This window comes from Phyllostomus hastatus, unplaced genomic scaffold, assembly GCF_019186645.2.
Source record: "Phyllostomus hastatus isolate PE091 unplaced genomic scaffold, TTU_PhHast_1.1 phas_scaffold_78, whole genome shotgun sequence".
Lineage (NCBI taxonomy): Eukaryota > Metazoa > Chordata > Mammalia > Chiroptera > Phyllostomidae > Phyllostomus > Phyllostomus hastatus.
In genome coordinates, this window is record NW_025334041.1 from 39,043,442 (window position 1) to 39,067,314 (window position 23,873).

Consider the following 23,873-nt stretch of genomic DNA (forward strand, 5'->3'; position numbering starts at 1 on the left):
ACCAAGCGAGTGTGTGAGAGAACAGACAGCAGAAATTTCTATCAGACGACTAACAGAGGTAGAATATTGTAGGACATTATAAAGACTTCAGCTTCTGCTAATGTGAGATGAGAATCTACTGGGCTTATGCAAGCTGAGGGATGTTTAAACAGGATCACTCTGACCGTTGTAACGAGAATAGCTTGGAGGAATAAAGGGTAGAAAGAAGGAGAGCAGATACGAAGCTATGGTAATGACATAAGCATGAGATGTGGCTGTTCAGACCAAGGTGGGAACAGGGGATGCAGTGATAAATAATTATGTTATATCTCATACATTTATAAATGTTATGCAGTACAACATGTATGTTAATTTTAGCTCAGTGGAAATGACCTCAATATGTTTATTCATTTTTTTTGACACACAGTTTTCAAATTTAGTAGACAGAGGCACTTCACCATTTAAAAAAATACTTAAATCCTTACATAATATAACAAAACTACAATATAAAACACGAGAAAGACTTAAACTAACTTCCTGAATTTGGGATTGACAAAGGGAAAAAAGACATACACCCTTTCAAACTGCAGATTGTCATTAAAATAACGATTTGATTACTGTAATCTTTTCTCTTATGTCTTATATTATCAGATCAATTAAGCCAAAGTTGATGGTGTTATCTACCAGGCCTTTTGCAGTGTACACCAACTTGTTCAACTCTTCTTTGCCCATTCCCACCACCAAGTCTTAGCTCCCCACCCACCACCCTTGTTGGGGTTATCTCTTGACACTGGAATTGGGATCTTATTTGCCTTATGTAAGCATTTATTTATTCATGATGGTCCTACTCTTTGTAGGAGAAGTCAGGTCAGAAATAATAACTGATACCATATGTAACCCATAATATAGTCCTCTCTTTGATACACACTGTCTAAACATTCATGGGCTTGATGTAATTAGTTTTATCATAATTAAATACATTTATTTGTAAAGATTATACACTTATATCTAAGATATTACCTATAAAAGTAGCCAAAATTTTAATTATTAGATAGTCTATGTATCTTAAACATAAAAGAGGCCCTTAAAATGCCAATATTCTTGAACTTAGATGAGAAATCAGGATAACTAGCTTTTTGAACTACCACTAATATAATTTCTAAAGCTAAGATTTCACATTTGAAAAAAAAAATGAGACAGTTACACTTACCCTACCTATTTCACCAGATTGCTAAAAAGATAAAATGAGAAAAATTGTGCAAAACAACTTTTTAAAAACGGTCTTGTGTCAGTGCTATCAACACATGTAAAATAATCTAATTTTATTCTCTTTAATCAAAAGAATTTCTTATATTCAGATGGTATACATATGAAAGTCCTTTATAGTTCAACTGGAATATAATGTCATTTTTTTAAGATTTTATTGATTTATTTTTAGAGAGGGAAGGGAGGGGGAAAGAGAGAGAGAGAAACATCAATGTGCGGTTGCTGGGGGCCATGGCCTATAACCCAGGCATGTGCCCTGACTGGGAATCGAATCTGGGACACTTTGGTTCGCAGCCTGCGCTCAATCCACTGAGCTACGCCAGCCAGGGCTATAATGCCATTTTTATGGTCATAATAATGTGTTTGCTTATCAGGTAAAGGAAATCATTTCTCTATATGAATTTTACAGAACTGAATAATTATATAATTAATCATTATAATGATTATTATAATTATGTAATTATATAGAGTTTTTGACTCAAAAATAAGCAAAATATAAAAAATTTTTATGCACAGCAATTGACTGAGTTGTAGTATTTCTAGTGATAACCTCTTGAATTATAATAAATTTCTCTTTTTCAAGGTAAACATTTTATTTTCTTTTATTATAGATGAGTATATTTGAATTTTACTTTTGCTGTTAAATTTTGATTGGAAGATTTTGTAACTTTTCAGAAATATGTGTTTTTTTTGGTCTGATTTTACAAATGACTTAAAGTTACACATCAATAATCAAGGCAAAGTTCTACACGTTTTATCTGTAAGATAATCTTATGAAATGAAATTTATATTGCCCTTATATAAATACTCAATGGAAATGGTGGTGATGATGATGACTTTGCCATTAATTCAAATGGTTCCTCTATTTATTAGGAAACTTTTCCTAGTATAAAGTGAAGAAATTTTAAGTTAAAATGTATTATCTGTGTAGTGGGATCCATTTAAATAACACAACAAGGGAACAGTTCAGAATGCACGGATATCAGAAAAGGTTAAGAACATAATTAAAGTTAAAATACTTAATGAGTCACTGGGGATACTTGAAACAGCAGAGCAGCCATTAAGGCAAGCATTTCGCATGCACAGTTGTGTCATTCACCCTGGCTTCCGATGCCCATCCAATTAACTATGAATCTCTATGGAATCATGAGCACATTATTGGGTTAGTCTGTTACTGTTAGCTGCTCACAGTGTTCTTCAGATTGGATGGTATTAGTCTATTGATATCCTTCAAATAAAAACTCAAAAGAAAGTATTTATTCTGGGTATTTTAACAAAATAGATTGGGAAATTAAAGAAAAGCATATACATTTATGAACTGCAATCTACTTTGATGAGATGATTACATTATATGCCTATCATTAGATAACTTCATTATTTTATGTTCTTGGGATCAATAGAATTTTACTGATCTACTTATACCCCTTCTCCTGTCTCATTCAGCACGTTCTGTACTAGTCTGTTTCAAATAATATATCTAATTTTAAACATTATAAATTATATCCATAGAGTGACTTTGACATCTGTACTGATCCTTCCGGGAATTTTTGGACTGGAATGCTAGATTATGTCAGTGGTCATAGTGATTACAAACAGAATCTTATCATGATGATCTTTCTCAAGGGGAAGCACTAATCATAGCTTATTATATTCCCATATTTACCTTAACTGTTCAAAAAGCATGACTTTGCAAGAGCCATTTTGATGGACAAAAATACATTACTATTTTTTTCTGAAACTCAAATATAATTAGCTCTAGCCTCCCCTTCATGTACTGGTAAGAAATTGAGTCACATTCATTATTTGACATTTCCTGCCCCACAAGCTCTGGAAAAATTCCCAGTGAAGGTCTTAAACATTCTAGAACACTGGTGTTAGTCCCTACACATTGATCCACACCACTGATATCTAAGATAGCCAAGCAATAGCCAAGACAGCACACTATTCTTGAGAGTGGGTGGCTCCCTTAACTGTGAGCAAATTTTAATGAGAGTAGTTCTACCTTGGTTGAACTACTACAAAATCTAGTGTTGACTTTTCTAATAACACCACACAACTTTTCCTTTGAGTTAATCCTGTCTGCCCCGAGCTATATGAGCAAGCTGGATGCTGCTCCCTACTACCTTTGCAATATCTCACCACCTTGTTGGGGGAGGTCACCTCCCTAGAACTCACTCTCCACCTCTTTTTCTTTTTATTTATTCTACATTCATTTCTTTACTTTTTTATTGTAATTCACACTATTAACTTGAGCTCTCAAATCTTTAGAGATTTTAGATATTTTTAAATATATAATACCATGTTATCTATAGACATAAAGTTGTTTCTCAGATAGCTAAACTTTATAGGTTTTGCATAAGAGAAATTTTGTACAAATTAATTAGAATCAATTTCCCTCTTTCAGATTCCTGGAAACCACCATTCTATTATTTGCTTCTGAATCTGACTATTTTAGATACCTCATACAAATGGAATTTTGCAGTATGTGCCCTTCTGTGTCTGGACTTTTTCTATAATTTTCTTAAGGACATTCTTAGCATAATGTCCTTAAGATTCATTAATGTGTTTTTGTAAGATTTCCTCTTCTTTAAAGGTGGAATAATGTCTCATTGTATGTATAAACTACACTTGCTTTGTTTATTCATCTGTCAGTGGATACTTAGCTTATTTCTACATTTTGGCTGTTGTATTAAGCACTTCAATGAACATGGGCATGCTACTATCTCTTCCAGTTCCTGATTTCAATTTTTCGGCAATAAATACTCAGAAATGGGATTGTTAGGTAAAGTGGTACTTCAATTTTTAATTTTAGGTACTTCAATTTTTAATTTTTAGGAATCTTAATGGCTGCGCCATTTTGCATTCTAACAGAGTACAAGGGTTTCAATTTCTACACCTTCTCAATAACACTATCTTTTGTGTTTTTGACAATAGTCACCCCAACAGGTATGAGATGACACATCATTGTGATTAGAGTTTGCATATCCCTGATCATTTATGACATTGAGCAATTCTTTCTACATCATTTTCTCTCCCAGCAGGGATCAGGGTAATTTCCCATCAATGTGCCTGTAGAAATGTGATACTGACTGACTCCTTTTCTGGAATGGAGGAGAGAAAAGAAATGAGAAAACTGATAAGAATTTTTCCTTCCTAGTTGTCATTATTTACCCACCATAAAATTATATAGCCACAGTAACCTTCTGTTTGTTCTATAATGTCTTCAATTTTTGCAAGCCCAAGTCTTCAAATAATATTATCATATAGATAATTAATAAAATTTCTAAATAATCTTTCCTTATAATTAAAATGGTATCATAAATAAATATATGCGTTCTTCGTGTTCTCTTTTACACATTTGACCACTGTTTATAGTCAGGTAGTCTGGAATATGGGTTAATTGGCATACACTAAATGAGTTTTCCTATTAACCAATACTAGCATTGGCCTTAGAGACAAAGTTCATATTTCTGCACTACCATTAACTAACTGTGCGATGTTAGAAAAGTCACGTTACTAATGTTTCACTTTTATAATACATTGTATAAAAGACTAAAACTAGAGCATCTACAAGATATCTCCTGATTTATAATAAGTTTATGAAATGTGTTGTGCTTTTAAACATATAGTTTGATTCATGTAATCTTTCTTAAGTGACCTTTTTATTAAGACCATTAGTACTACAAGATACGTGACAATTTATTTTTATTACAATTATTTTTTTATAACTGAAGCTAAGTCTGTTTTAGATATGGTGTAAAAGTCATTGATTCCAGATACTTTCAATGTACTCAGACTCAGAAAAGAAGTATGGATAGGAACTGCTGGTTCAACTGTAGTCTTTGATAGATCTTAAATTTTTTTTAGATATTCATATATTTATTTTAGATATTTAGATATTTTTACATATTTAGATATCATAATGTGAGAATTTTTAATACACAAATGAATTTCATTTGAGGACTTACATATATAAACCATCCTTTCCTGATTTTAATTCCTTGTTCTTCACAAAAAGTGTGAGTGAAAGAAAAAACATGAAGAGTGAATTGCCCAAGTTACAGCCCAAATTAATGAGTCAATAGAGACTCTACTTCTTTAATTCTGAGCTATTTAAAAGTATAACTAGGCTGAATCAATAGTTTTATCAATAGACTGCCCAAGGATGAAAATAGAGTATATTATCATAGTATATACTTTGCTTAATAATCTGCTTTATTTATTCTGTGCTCGTATCTGCTCAATATAAAATATACAATAGCTTAAATCAAAAAAGTAAAAAATTACCCCTAAGTCTTCTATATGTATATATTAAATAGTACTAATAATTGAAAGAATATAAATGTATAACATTTACATTAAATTTTTTTCATTTACTTCTATTATCTTTATACTATAAAGAGTAAATTGTGACCCATTAAATTTTAAGTGTATATTTTAATACATTAAAATTTTGGTGTTTTAGTTTGAACTCAACTTTGATTTTAAATAGCATTAGCACTAGGTACTTGGACTGCATGGCTTGTAAATTTAAACCAAATTTAGATTCAAACTACAGATTGAATGGTCCAACCCATGAGTTAACCAATCCAGGAACACATATAGTCATGTCCAGAGAAGATCAACTAGGTAGGGTGAAGCTGTAAGAACCCTGGGAGCCAAGACCAGCCAGAAGAACCTGAACTACCACTGACTGAGGACAGTGAGAACAAATGTGGTGGGTGCAAAAAAAGAAAAATGGATGACATGATTCCTGTGCTAGAACATTTTAGTGTTTATGAAAATAAAAGTAGCTTCGGAAAATAATTAAGAAGCAAATGGAAATTTCAGGATTCTACAATATTCATTCAATTCCTCATATAAACATGCAGCTTAAAAAATACATTTTTATTAATTACAAGCAAAATGTTGTTTTGTTTTCCTTCTGTTACCATTATAGCATTCTCCACACCATAGAGTAAAAATAAACTAAAGTAGTGGTCTAACAAGTATAATTTCCCTTGAGGAGGTCAAGAATGGTAGATGAACCAGTTTATTGAAGATCATGACAGCTAGTTAATAACAAAGCTAAGTGTAAACAAGATTTGATTATGAAGAAAAAGTATCAACAGTTAACTATCAAGAGCGCATTGGTTCATAAAAAATATTTCTGATATATAAAAGTATCTTTTGAAAATAGTACATGTGGTCTTTATTAAAAGATAGGCAGATTATAATTTTTAATTGTTTAATGCTAAATATTAGACACACAGACACACAAATACACTGTTGTATTTAAAAGCATTATTGGAGTTATTGGATTATAAGATAAACTAGAACACATTACTATAGTCATTTTTAGTAATCCAGACACCATTTTCAATAAAATGAAATTCAGATTATCTTCTTTCCAGTGTATATCTAGAGACGGTGCCCTAAGTTAATGAAAGTTGTGAGGTCATTTTAAATTCATAACTTATTAAGGTTCATTGGAGAAACAGGATTCCCTACAAAGTTGTAAGGGCACCTGCAGAGTGAGAACTGGGGAACGAGGAGGAGAAAACCAGGTTCATGGAGACTGCTTCAATGGAAGTAGCTCCATTTTTACATATTTTGAAAACTGGGGCTCGATTTTGTTTTGTTTGAACTGTGGGCTCCAAGAATAAAACTAACAGCAATAATAATGACAAAGACAAAAAGGGCAATGTTATGAGATTCGCTGTTCAACAGATACTTTCCAATTTTAGGATTTTATACTTGTACATGAGTTTCTTTGGAAAAACATATCTGGATTTTGAATGTCTTAGTACATTATCTTTTTCTTTTACCAAAGATTCCCATCTTCCATTCTTTTTTTTCCTTTCATTCCATTCTTCCCCCTTTCTTTAATATTAATGCATTAATAAGTTAAAATTGTAAAATAAAGAACATGTGATTGAAAATAATAAAATGAATTCATTTATGTATTTATTTCTCTTATATTAACACCGCCTAACTTGATTATGAATAAGTAATTACTATAAGTAATGTGGACAATGTATTGGACTCCTGAAACTCATTTGCAGGAATTGTTCACTATTTAGAAAACCAGAGCAGATGATTAGTTCGGCTGAATTTCTGCTGCTGATGCTAGTTTATAAAGGACTCTTGAAAGTGGATGACCAAACTTAGTAAATTAATCTATTTTAATCATATTTTAATCATTTTAATCTATTTTAATCATTAAGTCATGATTAAGCATATCGGCAGAGAAAAGGTTTAAAGCCAGAAATTACAAAAATATATGCATGTATTTTTTAATTGTTTTTTTGTTTGTGTTTTTACCCCAGCTGCATCAGATTCTCATTTCATAGCACACCAGTCTCATTGGTTCATGTAAGGTCTCATCCTGTGTGCACGTGTGTGGTTTTTGTTTGTTTATTCAGTCTTTATGAACTCATTCTTTTTTACCTTATTTTCTTTTCCCATTCCCTTCTTCCCTCCATAAGCAACTGTTATAATTTATGTGATCATATTTACTTGTAAAATGTATAGTGTTAACTCATGTCATCATTTTCACATACATAAATGCCATTACCATATAGATCAGATCCTGTTTCTCACTTGTTTTCACTTGGCAAATTATTTTTAAGGTGGATTCACCTGATGGTGTTAACACTGGATATGGTCTGTTTCCTGCAGACTATGCAGAGTGTTTTCATGGTGAGCATTCACTATGTTCTCATTGTCCATATCTCCTAATACTGCCTCCCCCCAGCCCCCCACCCCCGGACAAAGAAATCCTCAATAAGAAGATTTCCGGGTCATAGGGTTTACCTGTGCTTAATTTAACAATAATCTTCCCACATGGCCCTCCAGAAAGATTGTACTTATCTGTATCTCTATTAAAATAATAATTACATGTTTATAAATTATAAATAAGCAGTTGTTTCATTTTTCATTCTGATATAGTCTCACATCATAGAGAGTGATAAATCTGAAAAACCATCTAGCAAGTATAATCTTTTCTGAAGTCAAAGTCAAGTAATCCCACATCGGGGTTACATGGTATTTTCTGGCTTTCAAAATTTTACAAGATGATGAGAGATAAATAGCATGTCATTATTGTTTAATTTGTACTTTCTAATCACTAATGAGTCTGAACTCTTCTTCATATACTTATTATACTTTTGACTTTCCTTCTGTGTTATTTTACTAATTGCCAAGATATTTCCGTTTATTTCTAGAATAATTTATTAATTTATATGGCAATGTAAAATATTGACATACACAACATAAAGGTGGTGATCATTAAAAAGTGTTGAATTGTGAATTGCCTGTCACATAGCTGACAGGCAAAAATATCTGTGGATTAAGTAAATAAAAGTCATGAGCTTTTGTGTAATATATGGTAGGATGTACAGTAACCTATGACATTGTTAACTCAGTAATTTTAATCTATAGATGTTTTTGAAGTAATGGTAAATATTAAGCACAGCCAAAGAAATGACATAGATGAAATTTTGTATTATAAAGGTAAGAAGAGCTTGTGTCCATTTGAGGAACATTAAAATTAAGTAATTTCAGAAGTTATGATAACATATTTGAGTACATTTTATTCTATTGATTGATTTTTTAAATTCAAATATTACCTGATTCTAATTTTAAATTTTGATAGTCTATTAAGTATAAGATTTTGAGTGCCACATCCTATCATCACTGTTGCACATTCAGCAAAAATTTAGTTTTTCTTAGTTTTCCTAATAGAAACAAGTAGAATAGGCAGTTTCTATGGATAGAATTGATGAGTCATCTGTACATTCTCAAACTTGAACAATTGGTAAACATATATGTTGATATATAACTTAAATATAAAAATATAAGTATTTGCTCATAGTGCTAAATAATAGATTTGATCATTTGTGTGTACACTATCTTCCAGGAATTATTTCTTAAAGTCAGAGTAAAGAGTTACCTGAGGTTTGAATATGCTTACATTCAAATAAATTAAATGGTAAAATACTATTTTTGTGTACTTCTATGCAGTATGATCATTTTCAGCAAACTTTTGCATGCATTTTAGTTTATAGAACTTTAAAATTAACATATTTTTCAAAAATGCTGTATTCAAAGTTTCAAAGTAATTTTCACAACTAGTAAGACCACCTAATGAATTAATCAGGAGTTATTTGAATACTCACTTGATTATTTTAGTGTGGTTCTAATGGGATTTGTAGGAAGTTGGATAGGCAATGCAATTGGGAGGTGTTGCTAAGTGACTGTGTCTGAGTAGTCCCGGTCCCTGTAGTGTCTGATACTCACTATTGCAACCAAGGATAAAAGGGTAAAAGAACTAGAAAATCTTTTGAATAGTACTGCACCACGTCTGGTGGGAAAATGAGTGATGGAAAAGTTAGCAGGTGTATCATGGGACAGAGCAGATCGTATAGTGCCTGATCTCAGGTAATTATCCAGGCATGATGCTAGTTTTCTGTACATTTTATTTAGTGATATCATTAATATTTCTACATAGTTTTCCTTTTTATGACTGGAAGCATTTTTATTTCAGTGGATAATTATGTTTTGTAAATTTGCCCCATTATTTTGAGATGTGAAAAATAGGTAAATCCAATAGAAGTAGCATGAAGATTATGCAGCTATATTTTTTTCATGGAATATGCTCTGCATAAAAGGAACCATGCAATTTCTGTATTATAACACCATTAATTTGTTTCTATTCAAAATCATCTGTTTGTAATATACTCTTACTCCTAACTAAAAAAGTGTGTGTTTCAGTGTGTTTTTTTTCCTCTTTCAGTACTACATTTTTCTTTAGTGGTATCACCACTGTCTTTTATGTAATTTTCTCATTTTATATGTACAACAGCCTGGGACTGTTGAAATAAACCTAAGGCCCATCTGGAGAGAAAGTTTTCTTTGAGTAAGTTATGGGAAAGTCCTTCTTGTTTGTGTTATTGTGGGCATTTTCATGGACTTCTTTTGTCATTTCACTGTAGTAAAAACATTTCCCAAACTTGCTTGCAACTGGTAATATGCTTTTCAATGTATATGAAATCACTAAAACTTTTAAAGACTCAATCATGCCATGTTTAGAATTTCCTATTGATACCAGTGTTGAGAAATAGGCAATTTCACATAGGCATCTGTGAAGCTCATTGAAAACGCAGTTTTTCAACAAGTATTTTTAACTTAGTCATAGCCTAGTATGGCATACATATATTTTTCTAAGGTAAAGCATTCACAAATATTTGGGCACAATAATTTTGGATAGTTTAATTTATATTGCCCTCACAAAGCATCATTATTAGGACCATCTGATTTGTGCCAAGTATCTGTCCCTAAATATTTTGACAGATCATACAAAATAGACCAAGAAACTAAACATAAAATGTTGAAATATTAAATGTTACTACTTTTTTTATATGAAAATTACCTTTTTGGAGAGAAAGGAAACACAAAAAGCCCTGTAATGAGTCCAGTGCCCTACTATACAAGACACAGTGCGAAATAAAATTATAGAGCTCTTTGTTCACACATTATTAAGAATTTCAAGATAGCAAAAGCAAAGCACTAAGCCAAGCATAGGATCTTCTGAGCACCAGGCCTTGTATATACTACTGCACAGACCACACACACACCCATGAAGCTACACTCTCTGTAGTATTTCTGCTGCTTCTACTCAGGAGCGTAGCATGGAGTGAAGAAAAGATGCAACATGGGAATTGATTTGTCTTAGCCAAGTTGAAGGTATAACAGTTTCTTAAGTCAAGCTCCACAACAACATCCTAACGATTTTCTTCTACAACTCCCATTCCACAATAGAATATGGAAGTTTGCATTCTTCTAGTTGCTTATTTCTATGAAAAAAATTATATTGGTGGTTGTAATTATTTTTTATCCAACACAAAATTGGTCTAAGCAATATACATTAAATGTTTTCTTTATAGCAGTGTGAACAAAATGCATGTGTTTAATGATTAATAGATTTTCAAAAGCAACATTTTGCATGTTGTATTAAATGCATTTTATGTGTTCAGGTAAGTTGATGAAATAAAACTACAGGTGGTTTTGGTATTCGTGTTCTAGAGAACTTTGAACTAATGTTCTCTGAAATGTGTGCTGAGTTGGTTTGTTAATGTAAAATGATGTCTTCTATGCCCTACTGACCCAAACTAGAAGCAGCACACATTTTTCATGTTACGCTTGAATTTGTCTTTTTAGGGATGCAAGTACTGGAATGGAATGGAGTTCCTTTAACTTCCAAAACGTATGAAGAAGTGCAGAGTATCATTAGTCAGCAAAGTGGGGAAGCAGAAATATGTGTAAGACTGTGAGTTTTTCCCCATCTTTTTGTTTCCATTTTTTGGCTATTCATGGCTCTTTTAATTTAAAATTGTTAAGGTGGAACCTTTGCCAGTCAGCAAGATTTTCTTTAATTAGAAAATAAAGTGAATACAAGTTTTTTTAGATTCCTTGTGTTCAGAATCGAAGTCTAAAGCATAGAAAGAATTCAGCTAATTTTGTCTCTGACTGATGTTAACAGCTTTCTCCTTTTATGCTTTTTATTGAAACATGTTTCATTTAAATGAAAACTTAAACCCATTTAGATTTCATAGATATGTATAGTATTTCAAAATAAACTTACATTTAATCCATAAAGATTTCACCTTAAATAATCATTTTTATCAGCTAACTTTTAACAGCATTGCAAAAATGTATTTGGTTAGAAGGGTGAGCATGCTTTGCAATTGCTTTATATCATTAACCACTTCTCATTTACCTACTGAAAAAAAATATCCAGGGTATTTGGGGAAGAGGGCCTTTGCCACAGGCTTCCTCAATTTGTTTCTTAATTTTTTTGTTTTAATTTTTAGGGACCTCAATATGCTATCAGATTCTGAAAATCCCCAGCATCTAGAACTTCATGAACCACCAAAATCTGGTAGGTGAAAGAAATCTTCTTTCAATTGTGAGTAAAAATGTAGAAGTACAAATGCATCTCTACTTACAATGGGGTTACACCCCAATAAATTCATCATAAGCTAAAAATATTGTTAAGTCAAAAACGCATTTAATACACCTAACTTACCAAACATCATAGTCCAGACAAGCCTACCATAAATGTGCTCAGAATACTTACATTGGCCTGCAGTTGGGAAAAATCACCTGAAGCAAAGTCTATTTTATCATAAATTGTTGAATATCTCATGTAACTTATTATATGTATCACTTCTGCACCATTGTAAAGTTCAAAGGTTGTTAAGTCAAACCATTGTAAGTTAAGAACCATCTGCAATTATTGAGACAGCTGTAGCTGTAGATGAAGATACAGACATAAACGTAGATACAGGCAAAATAAAGCTATAGGCTAATAGATGTTTATATATTTATGTAATTGTAAACAAAATCGGAAGCATTACAGCTGCATGTTTAGCATTTTAGGGAAATACATTTGCATGTTAGACCCATTAGAGAAATTTATATGAAATTCCTGCTGTGTGAATTCATATTTAATTAATCCCATCTAAGTAATTTAAGGAGCCATTTATTTTTGGTCTTATATAATTTTTAGATAATACTTGATCTTTTTTACTGTAACTGGGATTTGGAACACCTATGCCTGAATCTTTTGATTGCCTTTTTCTAATAAATGAAAATCAACATGTAGTCTAATAAGATTAAAGATATCACCTATTCCCTTGTTGAACAAATATGTATTGACTACTTCCTGTGCTACAGTCAGCACCTGAAGAGTCTGGGCTACTACACTAAATAGAAAAGACCAAGGTCTGTAGAATCTTTCATACCTTAAGTGTACATATACTCCAGAATTCCCCCATTAGAGAAAGATATATTTAAGATTTGGAGAAAAAATAGCTAGTCATACAAATTAAATCCCAGTGAATAAAATAGAATATTTTATCTTCATACAATTTTCTATATAAAAAATTAAAAACATTTTTCTGAAGTTGTAGAAGAAACCTCAGTTTCCCTCTGTAACTCAAAATTACTTTACTCTTCCCTGAGCCTTCTAGACTTCTTTAGACATGTATACATAAAGGTGTATTATGTTTATTTTTTAATATTTAGCTTATTATATAATATTTTGACTTTGTCATGTGGAACTCAAATAAGTTCCATGCTTTTAAGTGCCTATGAAATTGAGGAATGTGTAAAGACTTTTTGTTTTGTTGTAGTGGATAAAGCAAAGTCCCCAGGGGTTGATCCTAAGCAGTTGGCAGCAGAGCTCCAGAAGGTTTCGCTACAGCAGTCACCACTGGTTCTGTCTTCTGTCGTTGAAAAAGGATCTCATGTGCATTCAGGTCCTACATCAGCAGGATCCAGTTCTGTTCCCAGCCCTGGGCAACCAGGGTCACCCTCGGTGAGCAAAAAGAAACACAGCAGCAGCAAGGTGAGACATGTTCCATGTGACCATTGAGTTACTTACTTTCTAGTTCCTTATTTAGAATAGGAGATAGGAAATATAATATCATTTTCCAGGGTGCTCTTATTTTTACACATTGCCTAGTTATCTACTGAAAAAAAAAGTTTTTCATTTCTGAGTATGTAACTGATTCACGATGTATCAAGATGACATATTTCTACCTTGCTTAAAGTATTTTAGCAGTTACTGTAAGGAACTTGAAAAATATGTCTGGTGCTTCTCATTTCCTTGTTATTTTTTCTTTCTTCCTATTGCACAAATCTCAGCCTTTTTTGTATGTCAAATATTAGTTTTGCATCTTTTTAGAAAAACGAGATGTGCATTACATTAGATTTTGTAACTTAAAAAGGATACAGATAAAGAGAATTTAAAATAATAACAAGGAAAAAGAGTAATATACCATTGCCGTTTGCAATTTTATTCTTAATTCCATACTAATAAATTTTTTCTTGATGCAAATCTTTATTTGAAACAAATGTTTCTAACACTATTATTTCAAAGTTGCCGGAAAATTTTAAAAAACAAAGAATTGATCCCTGGCTGGTGTAGCTCAGTGGATTGAGCGCGGGCTGTGAACCAAAGTGCCGCAGGTTCAATTCCCAGCCAGGGTACATTCCTGGGTTGCAGGTCATAATCCCCAGCAACCACACATTGATGTTTCTCTCTCTCTCTCTATCTCCCTCCCTTCTCTCTCTAAAAATAAATAAATAAAATCTTAAAAAAAAACCATAGAATTAATTGTTTAACCTTATAAAAGCAGAAGAAAATGTAGACAATTTATAATTTTCCCCTCAAATTTGGTTGTTAATAAAGAAACTCTCCTTATAGTCAGTGAATACATTGGAAAAATTTTGTTTGATTAAACATGTGTAAAGGTTTTTTTATGTGGTGATATATATGAGACAGACAGGTCATTCTTGGTTAAATTAACTTGACTTCAGAATAAAAATTTGTTTTACTAAGTATAAAAACATAGCAGGTGTCACCAAAAAGGCCTTTTATGCAGAAGCCAACAAGAAAGGTACGATGACTTTAATCATTGCACATAGCTACTTATTCCAAACCAAATACAGCAAGACTTCATTCAGAGATAGTTTGACTCAATTTAAAAATAAATTTTAACACAACTGTATTTTATAAAATACAATTATGTGTTAATGTTGGAGGGGTGCCTCATGGAGGCTGCCTGTCTCTAGAATTACAGACTGATATTTCTTTTCTCAGTAGCTCCACATAGGAGAAAATTTCTTTCTCAATATCTTCATGTAGAAAACCTAAAATATGGCAAACTCTGCTAACAAAGTTTTCTTTTTTAAAATTTTTTTCTTTTTTTTTATTGTTGTTCAAGTACAGTTGTCTCCCCTCCCCCCCACCCCAACCATCCCTACCTCCCACCCTCTATCCTACACACCTCTGTCTTTGTCCATGTGTCCTAACCACATTATAGTTCTGTAAGTCTGTCATCCTGGTATTTTTTATTCCAACAATTGACATCACCATCTTCTCACAAAATTAAGTAAAAAAAATTTAAGAGCACCATTGCCTCTTATTTTCTCATCATTCACACTGTCTAATCAGTTCCTGAATTCTAATCCCATGAATTCTTGTTTTTTCATAAGTCTCTAGTAACTTTCTGTTTTCTTTTAACTTACCGATTTCCTTAGCAAAGCATTATTTTTGTGTACCAATATGACTTATTTCCTTCACTAAGGGTAATTCCACTCACCAGTCTCTTTCTTCCTCCTAAACTATTCTCTATCTAATCTGTGACACAGCGATCTGATTGGATTGTATCCTGTGTGGAAGGTATCCCTGACACCTGGAATGTCGGCCCCACCTCTCTCATAGGTCCCTATCCTGCTCATTCTAAAAGGGCCTGGTCAAATGGTCTTTCTTGGGAGATTATCATAATGTAGAAAGATCTTTACAATAGCCTTGCTTCTAAATACACTATTTATTAAGGTTTCCAACTCATTGCTACTTTCCCCAGATATTTTTGGATACCACCTCAGTGTCAGGGGTTATATACTCTGTACCCAAAATACAAACCTGGATAAAATCCTGTCCCCATGTACTGTGTAGACCAGTGGTTCTAGAAGTGTGCTCCCAGCCTACTGGCACCAGCATCATCTAGGAAATTGTTAAAAATGCAGTTCTTGATCCCACCCTAGGCCTTCTGAATCAGGAATTCAGGGGAAGGCACAAAGCAACCTGGGTTTCAGTAAGTTCTCCAAGTGAGTGTGAATCCCCTTAAAGTCTGAGAAGTGCCCATGTAACTCCAGATGAAAAATGACTTGTAAACAAACTCAGTGATGGTATGATGTTGGAAGTCATTAGAGGTATAAAGAAAGCACTTAGAAGAGTGGAGTTAGGAAAGCTGGTGCTTAGCTAATGAATCAATCTGGTAAAGGTGAAAAAGAAGTTAACATCCCAGAGTTGCAGCATGAAAAAATTCCCACAATGGAAAATTACATGCCTGAGACATTAGGTGTGCCATAGATTCAGGGGTAAGGAAATAAAGGAGAAGTCCAGATGGGGGCAAATTGGAGGACATTATACACCACATCCACCTTTACACTACAGTAGGCAGGAAATGAAGAGCCAGGGATAAGCTTTAAGCAAAAATAAAAATGAAAATAACAGGAAGCCTTTCTTCATGAAGTCTTTCCATGTTTTCATCCTTCTCTCAAGTCAGGAGTTATCATTCCTTCCTTATTTCTTCCTTCCGAAGTGTCACATGCTTTATGCAGTGCTTAAGACAATTTGTATCTTGATCCTAGGTACTCATTTGCTTACATTACTTTCCCAACTGGCCTGTGAGCTCCTTAAGAACCAAGAACCATGCCCAATTTTCTCTGTAGCCTCCTAAGCCCATAATAGAGTGGCTTGCCTAGAATAGTAACAAAGTAAATAAATATTGTAAATTAAAACATCAGCAGCACTTGTGTAATAATATGGGGGTACAAAACTTGATTTCTTGTAATATTTTAACTTTCAGGGCAATGACTAGAAGATGAAAGTGGGTATTAGAGAACAAGCATCAAGGAAATGATATTGATGGGTTTTAATGATATGTGGTAATTTTTCTCCATGCCAAGAATTTTTCTTATGTAATTTTTTACAGTATTTTTGCTAAAACAAAAAGTTATAGAGCTATACTGTTTATTACAGTGTCTGCTAGCCACATGTGGCAATTGAGCACTTGAAATGTGGCTAGTCCTCATTGAGATGTGCAATCTTGAGATTACAAGCCAAGTTTTGATGACAGTATGAAAAAAAGAATATAATATATCTTGTTACAATTTTATATTGATTTCACAGTGGAATAACTGGAATTAAATAAAATATATTACTAGAAGTTGATTTTACCAGCTCATTTGTACATTAAATATGACTACTAGAATGTGTAAAATTACCTATGTAGCTCACATTATATTCTACTGGACAGTGTTAGTATAGAGATTACTTCACTGTTATTGGTAATAGCAATAATCAAATGTAATTATTTTTTAAATATATATGTATAGCTTTAATTGATATGTATAGTCACCATACACTAACACTCTTGAAGAAAAGAACTATTACCTATTGATTTTTTTTTGTCTTTTGTTTGTTTTGTTTTTTTGCATTTATCTAGTTTAGCTTATACGGGGTTTCTCAAAACATTTTGGCTGAATGAATAAATAATTTAATGGTATTTCTTAGCCCTGGCTGGCATAGCTCAGTGGATTGAGCGAGGGCTGCGAACCAAAGTGTCGCAGGTTCGATTCCCAGTCAGGGTACATGCCTGGGGTTGCAGGTCATGACCTCCAGCAACCACACATTGATGTTTCTCTCTCTCTCTTTCTCCCTCCCTTCCCTCTAAAAATAAAAATAAATAAAATCTTAAAAAAAATAATAATAATATAATGGTATTTCTTGACCCATTAACATGTAGAAAGCTTAAAAGGCAATACTTTTATTCATTCTCTAAATCATGCAATGTTAAAAAAATTATATTGAGAAATTATAGAAATATTAAGTGGTGGTCTAAAGTTTACATATCCCTGAGTCAGGTAATATAATATTCCCAAATATCATATGTACTTTTGAGAATATAGAGAATTATAGTTTTAACTTTTTTGTGTTTTCATTAAGTATGAGACTAAATATTAAATCACAGTATATTAATATAATGAAATTTATTAAAACTAAGACCTTAAAATTACATTTAGCATAATTGTACATTTAGACATTTAGAACACCATCTATTAAAATTTTAAATGATTATTCATAAGTAATTAGTAGTCTATTAATAATTCACTAATTTATATGATTATTTCTGAATAAATGTAAGTAAAATTTGAATTTAGTAAAAACATATTAGATGTACATAAGCAATGTATGTAAGACTTTTAAATTATTTTGCTTAAACTGGTTGAATATTAATTTTTGTCTTTAAAATGTTTATTTTGCTGCCTCAAGCTGTTTTGTCTCTGAAATTTCAACCAAACTTTATTTCATCTTTAAAGTCTGAATAATTTCAAGTCAGGGTATAAATAAATAATTCAACTAAAGTACTTATTACTTTTAAATGTTCTTATGATATAGGTCTTTGGGTTCCCAAACTTTGCTGGTCATGGCAGACTTAACATTCTCTATAATTTTTCCATGGTGCTCATATGCCCCCAAAATACCTAAAATAGTTTCATTCATTAAGTGGTGAAGTCCAAATAATTTAATCAGTATTTATGTCCTAACATCTTAGTAATCGTTACAAAAAAATAAAATACACATAGGGTAAAATGAAATCATGTATTCATTTCACTCTTAATAACTAAAATTGCATATCCGTGGGATATGTGCACCTGATAGGCACTGCACAACTATTCAAATTATGGAATCAGATTGGACACTAATACTCTCATTTCCTGTTCCAGGCTGATCTTGCTTATTTTTGTTCAGTACATTTTTTATCACCATAATCATAAAAAACCAGCCTCACAAAAATGTGGCTTCATTGAATGTAATGCAGTTGGCTCTGATCCTGACATGTAACTACCTGCAGCTAGTGGCTTGCCTGGTGTCCAGCAGATGCTGCTCTTTTTCCTTCTCTAGTTTAAAATACCCCTCTGTGTCCTTATGAGTTCCCTGCCATAACCCGGAAAACTAAAAATGGTGTATAAGTTTATTCTCTGTGTAAGTCTAGTTAGGTTTGCGTGATCTCATCAGATAAATGTGACTGTTAAAAAAACTCAAAACAACATAGGTTACCAACAATCACCCTTTGCTTTTTCTTTTGTCTTACTTTTGACTTTTTATCTCAGCTATTCCTCAGCTTTCCTCAGTGAGATGCAAGGATATCTGATTTTAGAAAACTCCCCTTCTTTAATTGAGATATAAATAGCTTCAGGAACTTGTGTGGTCCTTTTTCTAGATTCAGTTTTCTCTCCTTAAAATTTAACTAGTAGAAAACAGTATTAAACATAATTGTTCAATAACTAATATTTCATTCTTTGTAGCCTGGGCATAGTTTTAGTGTTAATAAATGACCATTCTTATAACCGAGCTAAACCAATGAAAGATAAATGGCATAGGAAATTTAAAACATACCCCATAACATTGCCAATGATTACATTAGCTGTTTTCTCTACTGCACTGAATAAGGCCTGGAATATTGCTGTCTCCTTTTGATAGCTCTCATTTTTCAGATAAAAATCTAAAGGAAAAGGTGGCAGAAGGAGTATATCAGGGATCTTTTCTAGTTAATCATAAAAACAAGACCAATATATGCACCTGTAGGGCGTTATTTGTACTAAGCTGGCCTCCATTTCAGTAAATATCTCCCTGTCTTGTGCTACATTGCCTGAAATTCTGTTAGATCTGGGGTCAAGGCATCATTTCTCCTTTACTACAAATATTCCATTAAAATGTAACAACTCAGCCATCGCACACTTAGTCAGCAGTGGAATGTTTACCAAATCATATTCCTGTTTTTAAGGTTTTACTAACATAAGGGATATATTAAAGAAATGAGAACATAAATAGAATGGGATGTAATTATAATAGAGGGTGAGATAGTAGAAAGCAGTTGCCTGGGAACAGGGAGGGGCTGACCCCCAGCAAAGGCGTGGAAGAATGGACTTTCCTCACTTCTGTCTCCTAGGCAATTGTTGTAGAAAAACAGTATCTTTTTTTGTTCCTCTCTAATTGAAAATTGAAAATATATCACTGCAGGTATAAAATTATAGCTTCAAAACAGGCTGAACAAAATGAAAAGTAGATTTATGTACCTATAAAATTAAATATGTATTGAGAAGTATAAACAGACAGCATAATCTGAAGTAGACAAATGGGTGAAATACATTTTCCAGGCGGTGTGCTCTGACCAAATAGAAATTAATTTCAGAAGAAAGTTGAAACGGTAAATTCTAGGAAGGGTTTATCCATTATTATAATGTATGTTTTTAATGTTACAGCCTACTGATGCAACAAAGGTTGTCTCTCATCCAATTACGGGGGAAATTCAGGTATGAAAGTTTTTTTACTTTTAAATCATCATTGCACCATCTTTTTTTGTTGTTTTTCCCCTCTGGCCTATTGAAGTTGTAAACACTGTTAGAACCTTTTATGTTTTATAACACATACTGATCAATAATGGAAAAGTACAATTTCATAGAATAATATTTTAATATAAATATGTTTTATGAAACCTAATTATATCAGTGGAACTCTGTATTTTGAATTCTGCCCAGTACCCTAGCAGTATTAACACATTTTGTGCCTCAGGTATTTTATACTTGTTGAATGTGTTTCAAACATGACAGATTTTCCTGAAAATTTTAGCTCCCTCTTCAATAATTTCGTGAGCCTAATGCTATCCTCATTTCTTCTCCCAATTAACATTGTGAAATAATTGTTAAACAAGTACTGTAAAGCCATGTTTCTTACTGGAGGTCATAAGCAATTTTTAATTTATGAAGGTAGTTTAGTGGATTTTGACCAGGAAAACAGAAGAAAAGTAGTATAAATCACTATTTTTAGTTCTATATATGTGTTTCTGTGTTTGTATGATATATTGTAACATCTATTTCCTACTGTGGGTCATACTTAAAAATATTAGATAAACTGTGTTTCAGATGGAACCCAGGTGTAATTTGGGGTAGATAAGAAATGTCACATAGAAAGAGTTTACACAATATAAAATAATAACTTCGAAGGTAGTAAGTTTCGGTAAAGGGAATGAAAACAGCTAAGTCTTAGCTGTGTCTCCAACACCTTCTAGAGGAAATTTTCATGAAAGACTTCACAAAGGATAATGAGAGATTTGAACTAATTTGAGGATAAGCAGAGAGAAAGAGGAGTGAGTTCCTAGAAGAAGAAATGGTATAGGGAAAGGTTCCATCACCAGAGTAATGAAATGAAGAGGTCAGCTTGCTGCCCTGAGATGTCCCTGTAGAGATAAGTTAAGACTAAATTAAAAAGGACCTTGGCCCTGGCCAGGTGGCTCAGTTGGTTAGAGTATTATCCTGATGCACCAAGGTTGTGGGTTCGATCTCAGGTCAGGGCATATACAAGAAGCAACCAGTGAATGCATAAGTAAGTGAAACAAAAAATTGAGGACTCTCTCTCTCTCTCTCTCTCTCCCCTTTTCTGTTTCCCTAAAACAAATAAAAAAAAAATTAAAGAATCTTGAACATAGCTGAGGGGGAGTTAGGCTCTACATAATAGGGTGATCAATAAACATTTTGGCATAAGGAGGAGACTAATTGAAAGGACTAAGGACTATGTAATGAAAAGTCACACAGCAGTAGCATACAGGAAATATAGAAAGGAATATTAGGTGGACACACAAAGTAACCAATTAAGTGATTATCTAGGCACACACTGATTACAGTGAAAGTGGAGTCTGACAGTGGAAATAGAGAAAAAGTGCTGAAGGCAGGCACCTTTCCAAGAAGATTATAGAAGGATGGAGCCTGAATACATTTGGACTCCTGATCTTGCTGACTCACTTCTGTTTCCCACTTCTAAAAAGCCTTACTCTGATCCTTCCTTTCACAAACAAAGAAAAAGAAAGCTAGCTTTTCTGATTTAAAATATCTTTCTTTCTCTCATTTTTTTAACTCCTTGCCCATGGACCAGTATTTGCTGTGGTTTTTGTTTGTTTGTTTGTAGTTATATATCCTTATGTTATTTTCCTTTCCCTTGGGCAGTAATGTTTAATTCTATAGTGGAAATTTACACTAATGACATTCCTTCTTTACTCTTGGGATACTTTACATTTTTCTTTAATTTCCTTATGACAATGACTTTATTTTCTTTTTTAAGCCAAACCTTATTCTAAATAAACCCTTACATAGACACTCACACAATGAATCTGCCAGCACTGAGTAGCTCTGGGTGAGGATTCCTGTGGAATCTCATTCTCCATTGGAAGTAATCTTGGAAGTTCTAAATGTTTTCTAAGGCCCCACCAGAGTCACTTTTGAAAAGCACTGTCTCAGGGAAGCCTACATGTTTTAATTTCAATAGTAAATGGTTTTGAAAAAAATAGTTTTGATGCCACATCAGTTAAAAGTGGACTGTAACACTAACAGAGAAAAGAGAATATAGGGAAGAATTTCCCCTTAAAAATTTGGAAGCTGTTCTCAATCTCAGTGAAACTAATTTCATAGTAATTGTGTATTTCAGTCCCTGTGATGGCACCCAGTCACTGCAGTTCCAGACTCCCCATTTCTCCTCTTCCTTCATGGTACTTTGTTTTACGTTTCTCAGTGATTTCATGATGGTCACACTGGGCTTTTCTGTATTGAGAAAAGTGATTGAAAATTCCTTTTTTACCATAAAATATACCAAATCAAAATCACGCTAAAATTAAGGATTATTTTAATTATGAAATTTTAGATACAGTTCAACTCATCTAAATTATCTTATTTTCAGTATAACCAGATTACATGTATTGTAAGATTATTAAAAATATGTATTTTTATTTATGATTTTCTCCTTTGAAATACAAATGTTTTCCTTTTTGTTAATTAATAAAAACAGCATCAAAAAGAATTAAGTCTTATTCTAATGCCAAAAGACTCTTCGAATTTCTAAGGAGAAAATTTAGTTGATTCAGTTATTTTGAATTATGCATACTTATCAAGTATTTATTAGAAATATACATCTTTTACTATTTCAATGACAATGTGGCAACAGCTACTAAGCATCTGTGAGACAATGCCTCTTCCCTCTTCAGCTTCTAAAAGTAAAGAACAAGATTTCATTATCTTAATCTCTCATTCTACTAGAAAAGTGGGTGGAACAGAAAGAAGGGCTGTAGGTTTAATGTCACATAATGCAACATAGAAAGAGAGAAATTGTACACAGTCTAAAATACTCTTTCATTTCAGTAGTGGTAGCTCTATCTCGGAATACTGATTCTACCCACTGCTAATTATTTGGTGAAATGCAAAACATTTTCTAATAAAATTATCAATTAGTTTATTTTCAAAATCCTGTTCATTGTTTTCATGAATGTTAAACATTTACTATTTTACTAAGAGTAGTTATTTAGTTTTAAAATGCAACTAGAATTCGCTGTATGATTTTTCTTCTAAATGGATTTTAGACAGGCCAAGGCTTTCACAGAAGAAAAAATGAACAACACTTTTCCTAATAATTACATGTGCTTGGCAGTTTCCAATTAAATTAGACATCTAGTGGTCTGTTAGTTTCAAATAAAATGGAAATAAGGGTTGATGCTTCTTATGAGAAAAAATACTTATAAAATATTGAATGACAATGTATTATATGTTTTTAAAACAAAAAAAATTTCACCAGATATATTTCTGCTTCTTTAAGCTGCAAATCAATTATGATCTTGGAAATCTCATAATACATATTCTCCAAGCAAGAAACCTAGTCCCTCGAGACAACAATGGTTATTCTGACCCCTTTGTTAAAGTGTATCTTCTTCCAGGGAGAGGGTAAGTAAAAACTCAATGTCTTCGAACTATTGCATCCTCTGATTTAAAAAATAGTGGGTCCTGGCTGGGTACCTGAGTTGGTTAAAGCGTCATCCTATTATGCCAATGCTGTGGATTTGATCTCCAGTTAGTACACATGCAAGAATCGACCAATGAATACATAAATAAGTGGAGCAACAAATGAATGTTTCCCTCTCTTTCCCTCGCCCTTCCCCCCTCTCTCTCTAAATACATACATTTAAAAAATA

General features: G+C 32.7%; 1 protein-coding gene across 5 annotated transcripts in view; it reads left to right on the plus strand.

Moving 5' to 3' along the window:
* PCLO (piccolo presynaptic cytomatrix protein) overlaps positions 1–23,873 on the plus strand; it is a 354,626-nt gene that overhangs the window by 250,544 nt on the left and 80,209 nt on the right. For all 5 annotated transcript variants that reach the window (XM_045827052.1, XM_045827055.1, XM_045827056.1 and 2 more), the window contains exons 11-15: positions 11,446–11,554; positions 12,099–12,166; positions 13,422–13,636; positions 20,128–20,178; positions 23,501–23,625. In XM_045827052.1, the coding sequence (XP_045683008.1) occupies positions 11,446–11,554; positions 12,099–12,166; positions 13,422–13,636; positions 20,128–20,178; positions 23,501–23,625 (568 nt within the window). The remainder of the gene's footprint in view (positions 1–11,445; positions 11,555–12,098; positions 12,167–13,421; positions 13,637–20,127; positions 20,179–23,500; positions 23,626–23,873) is intronic.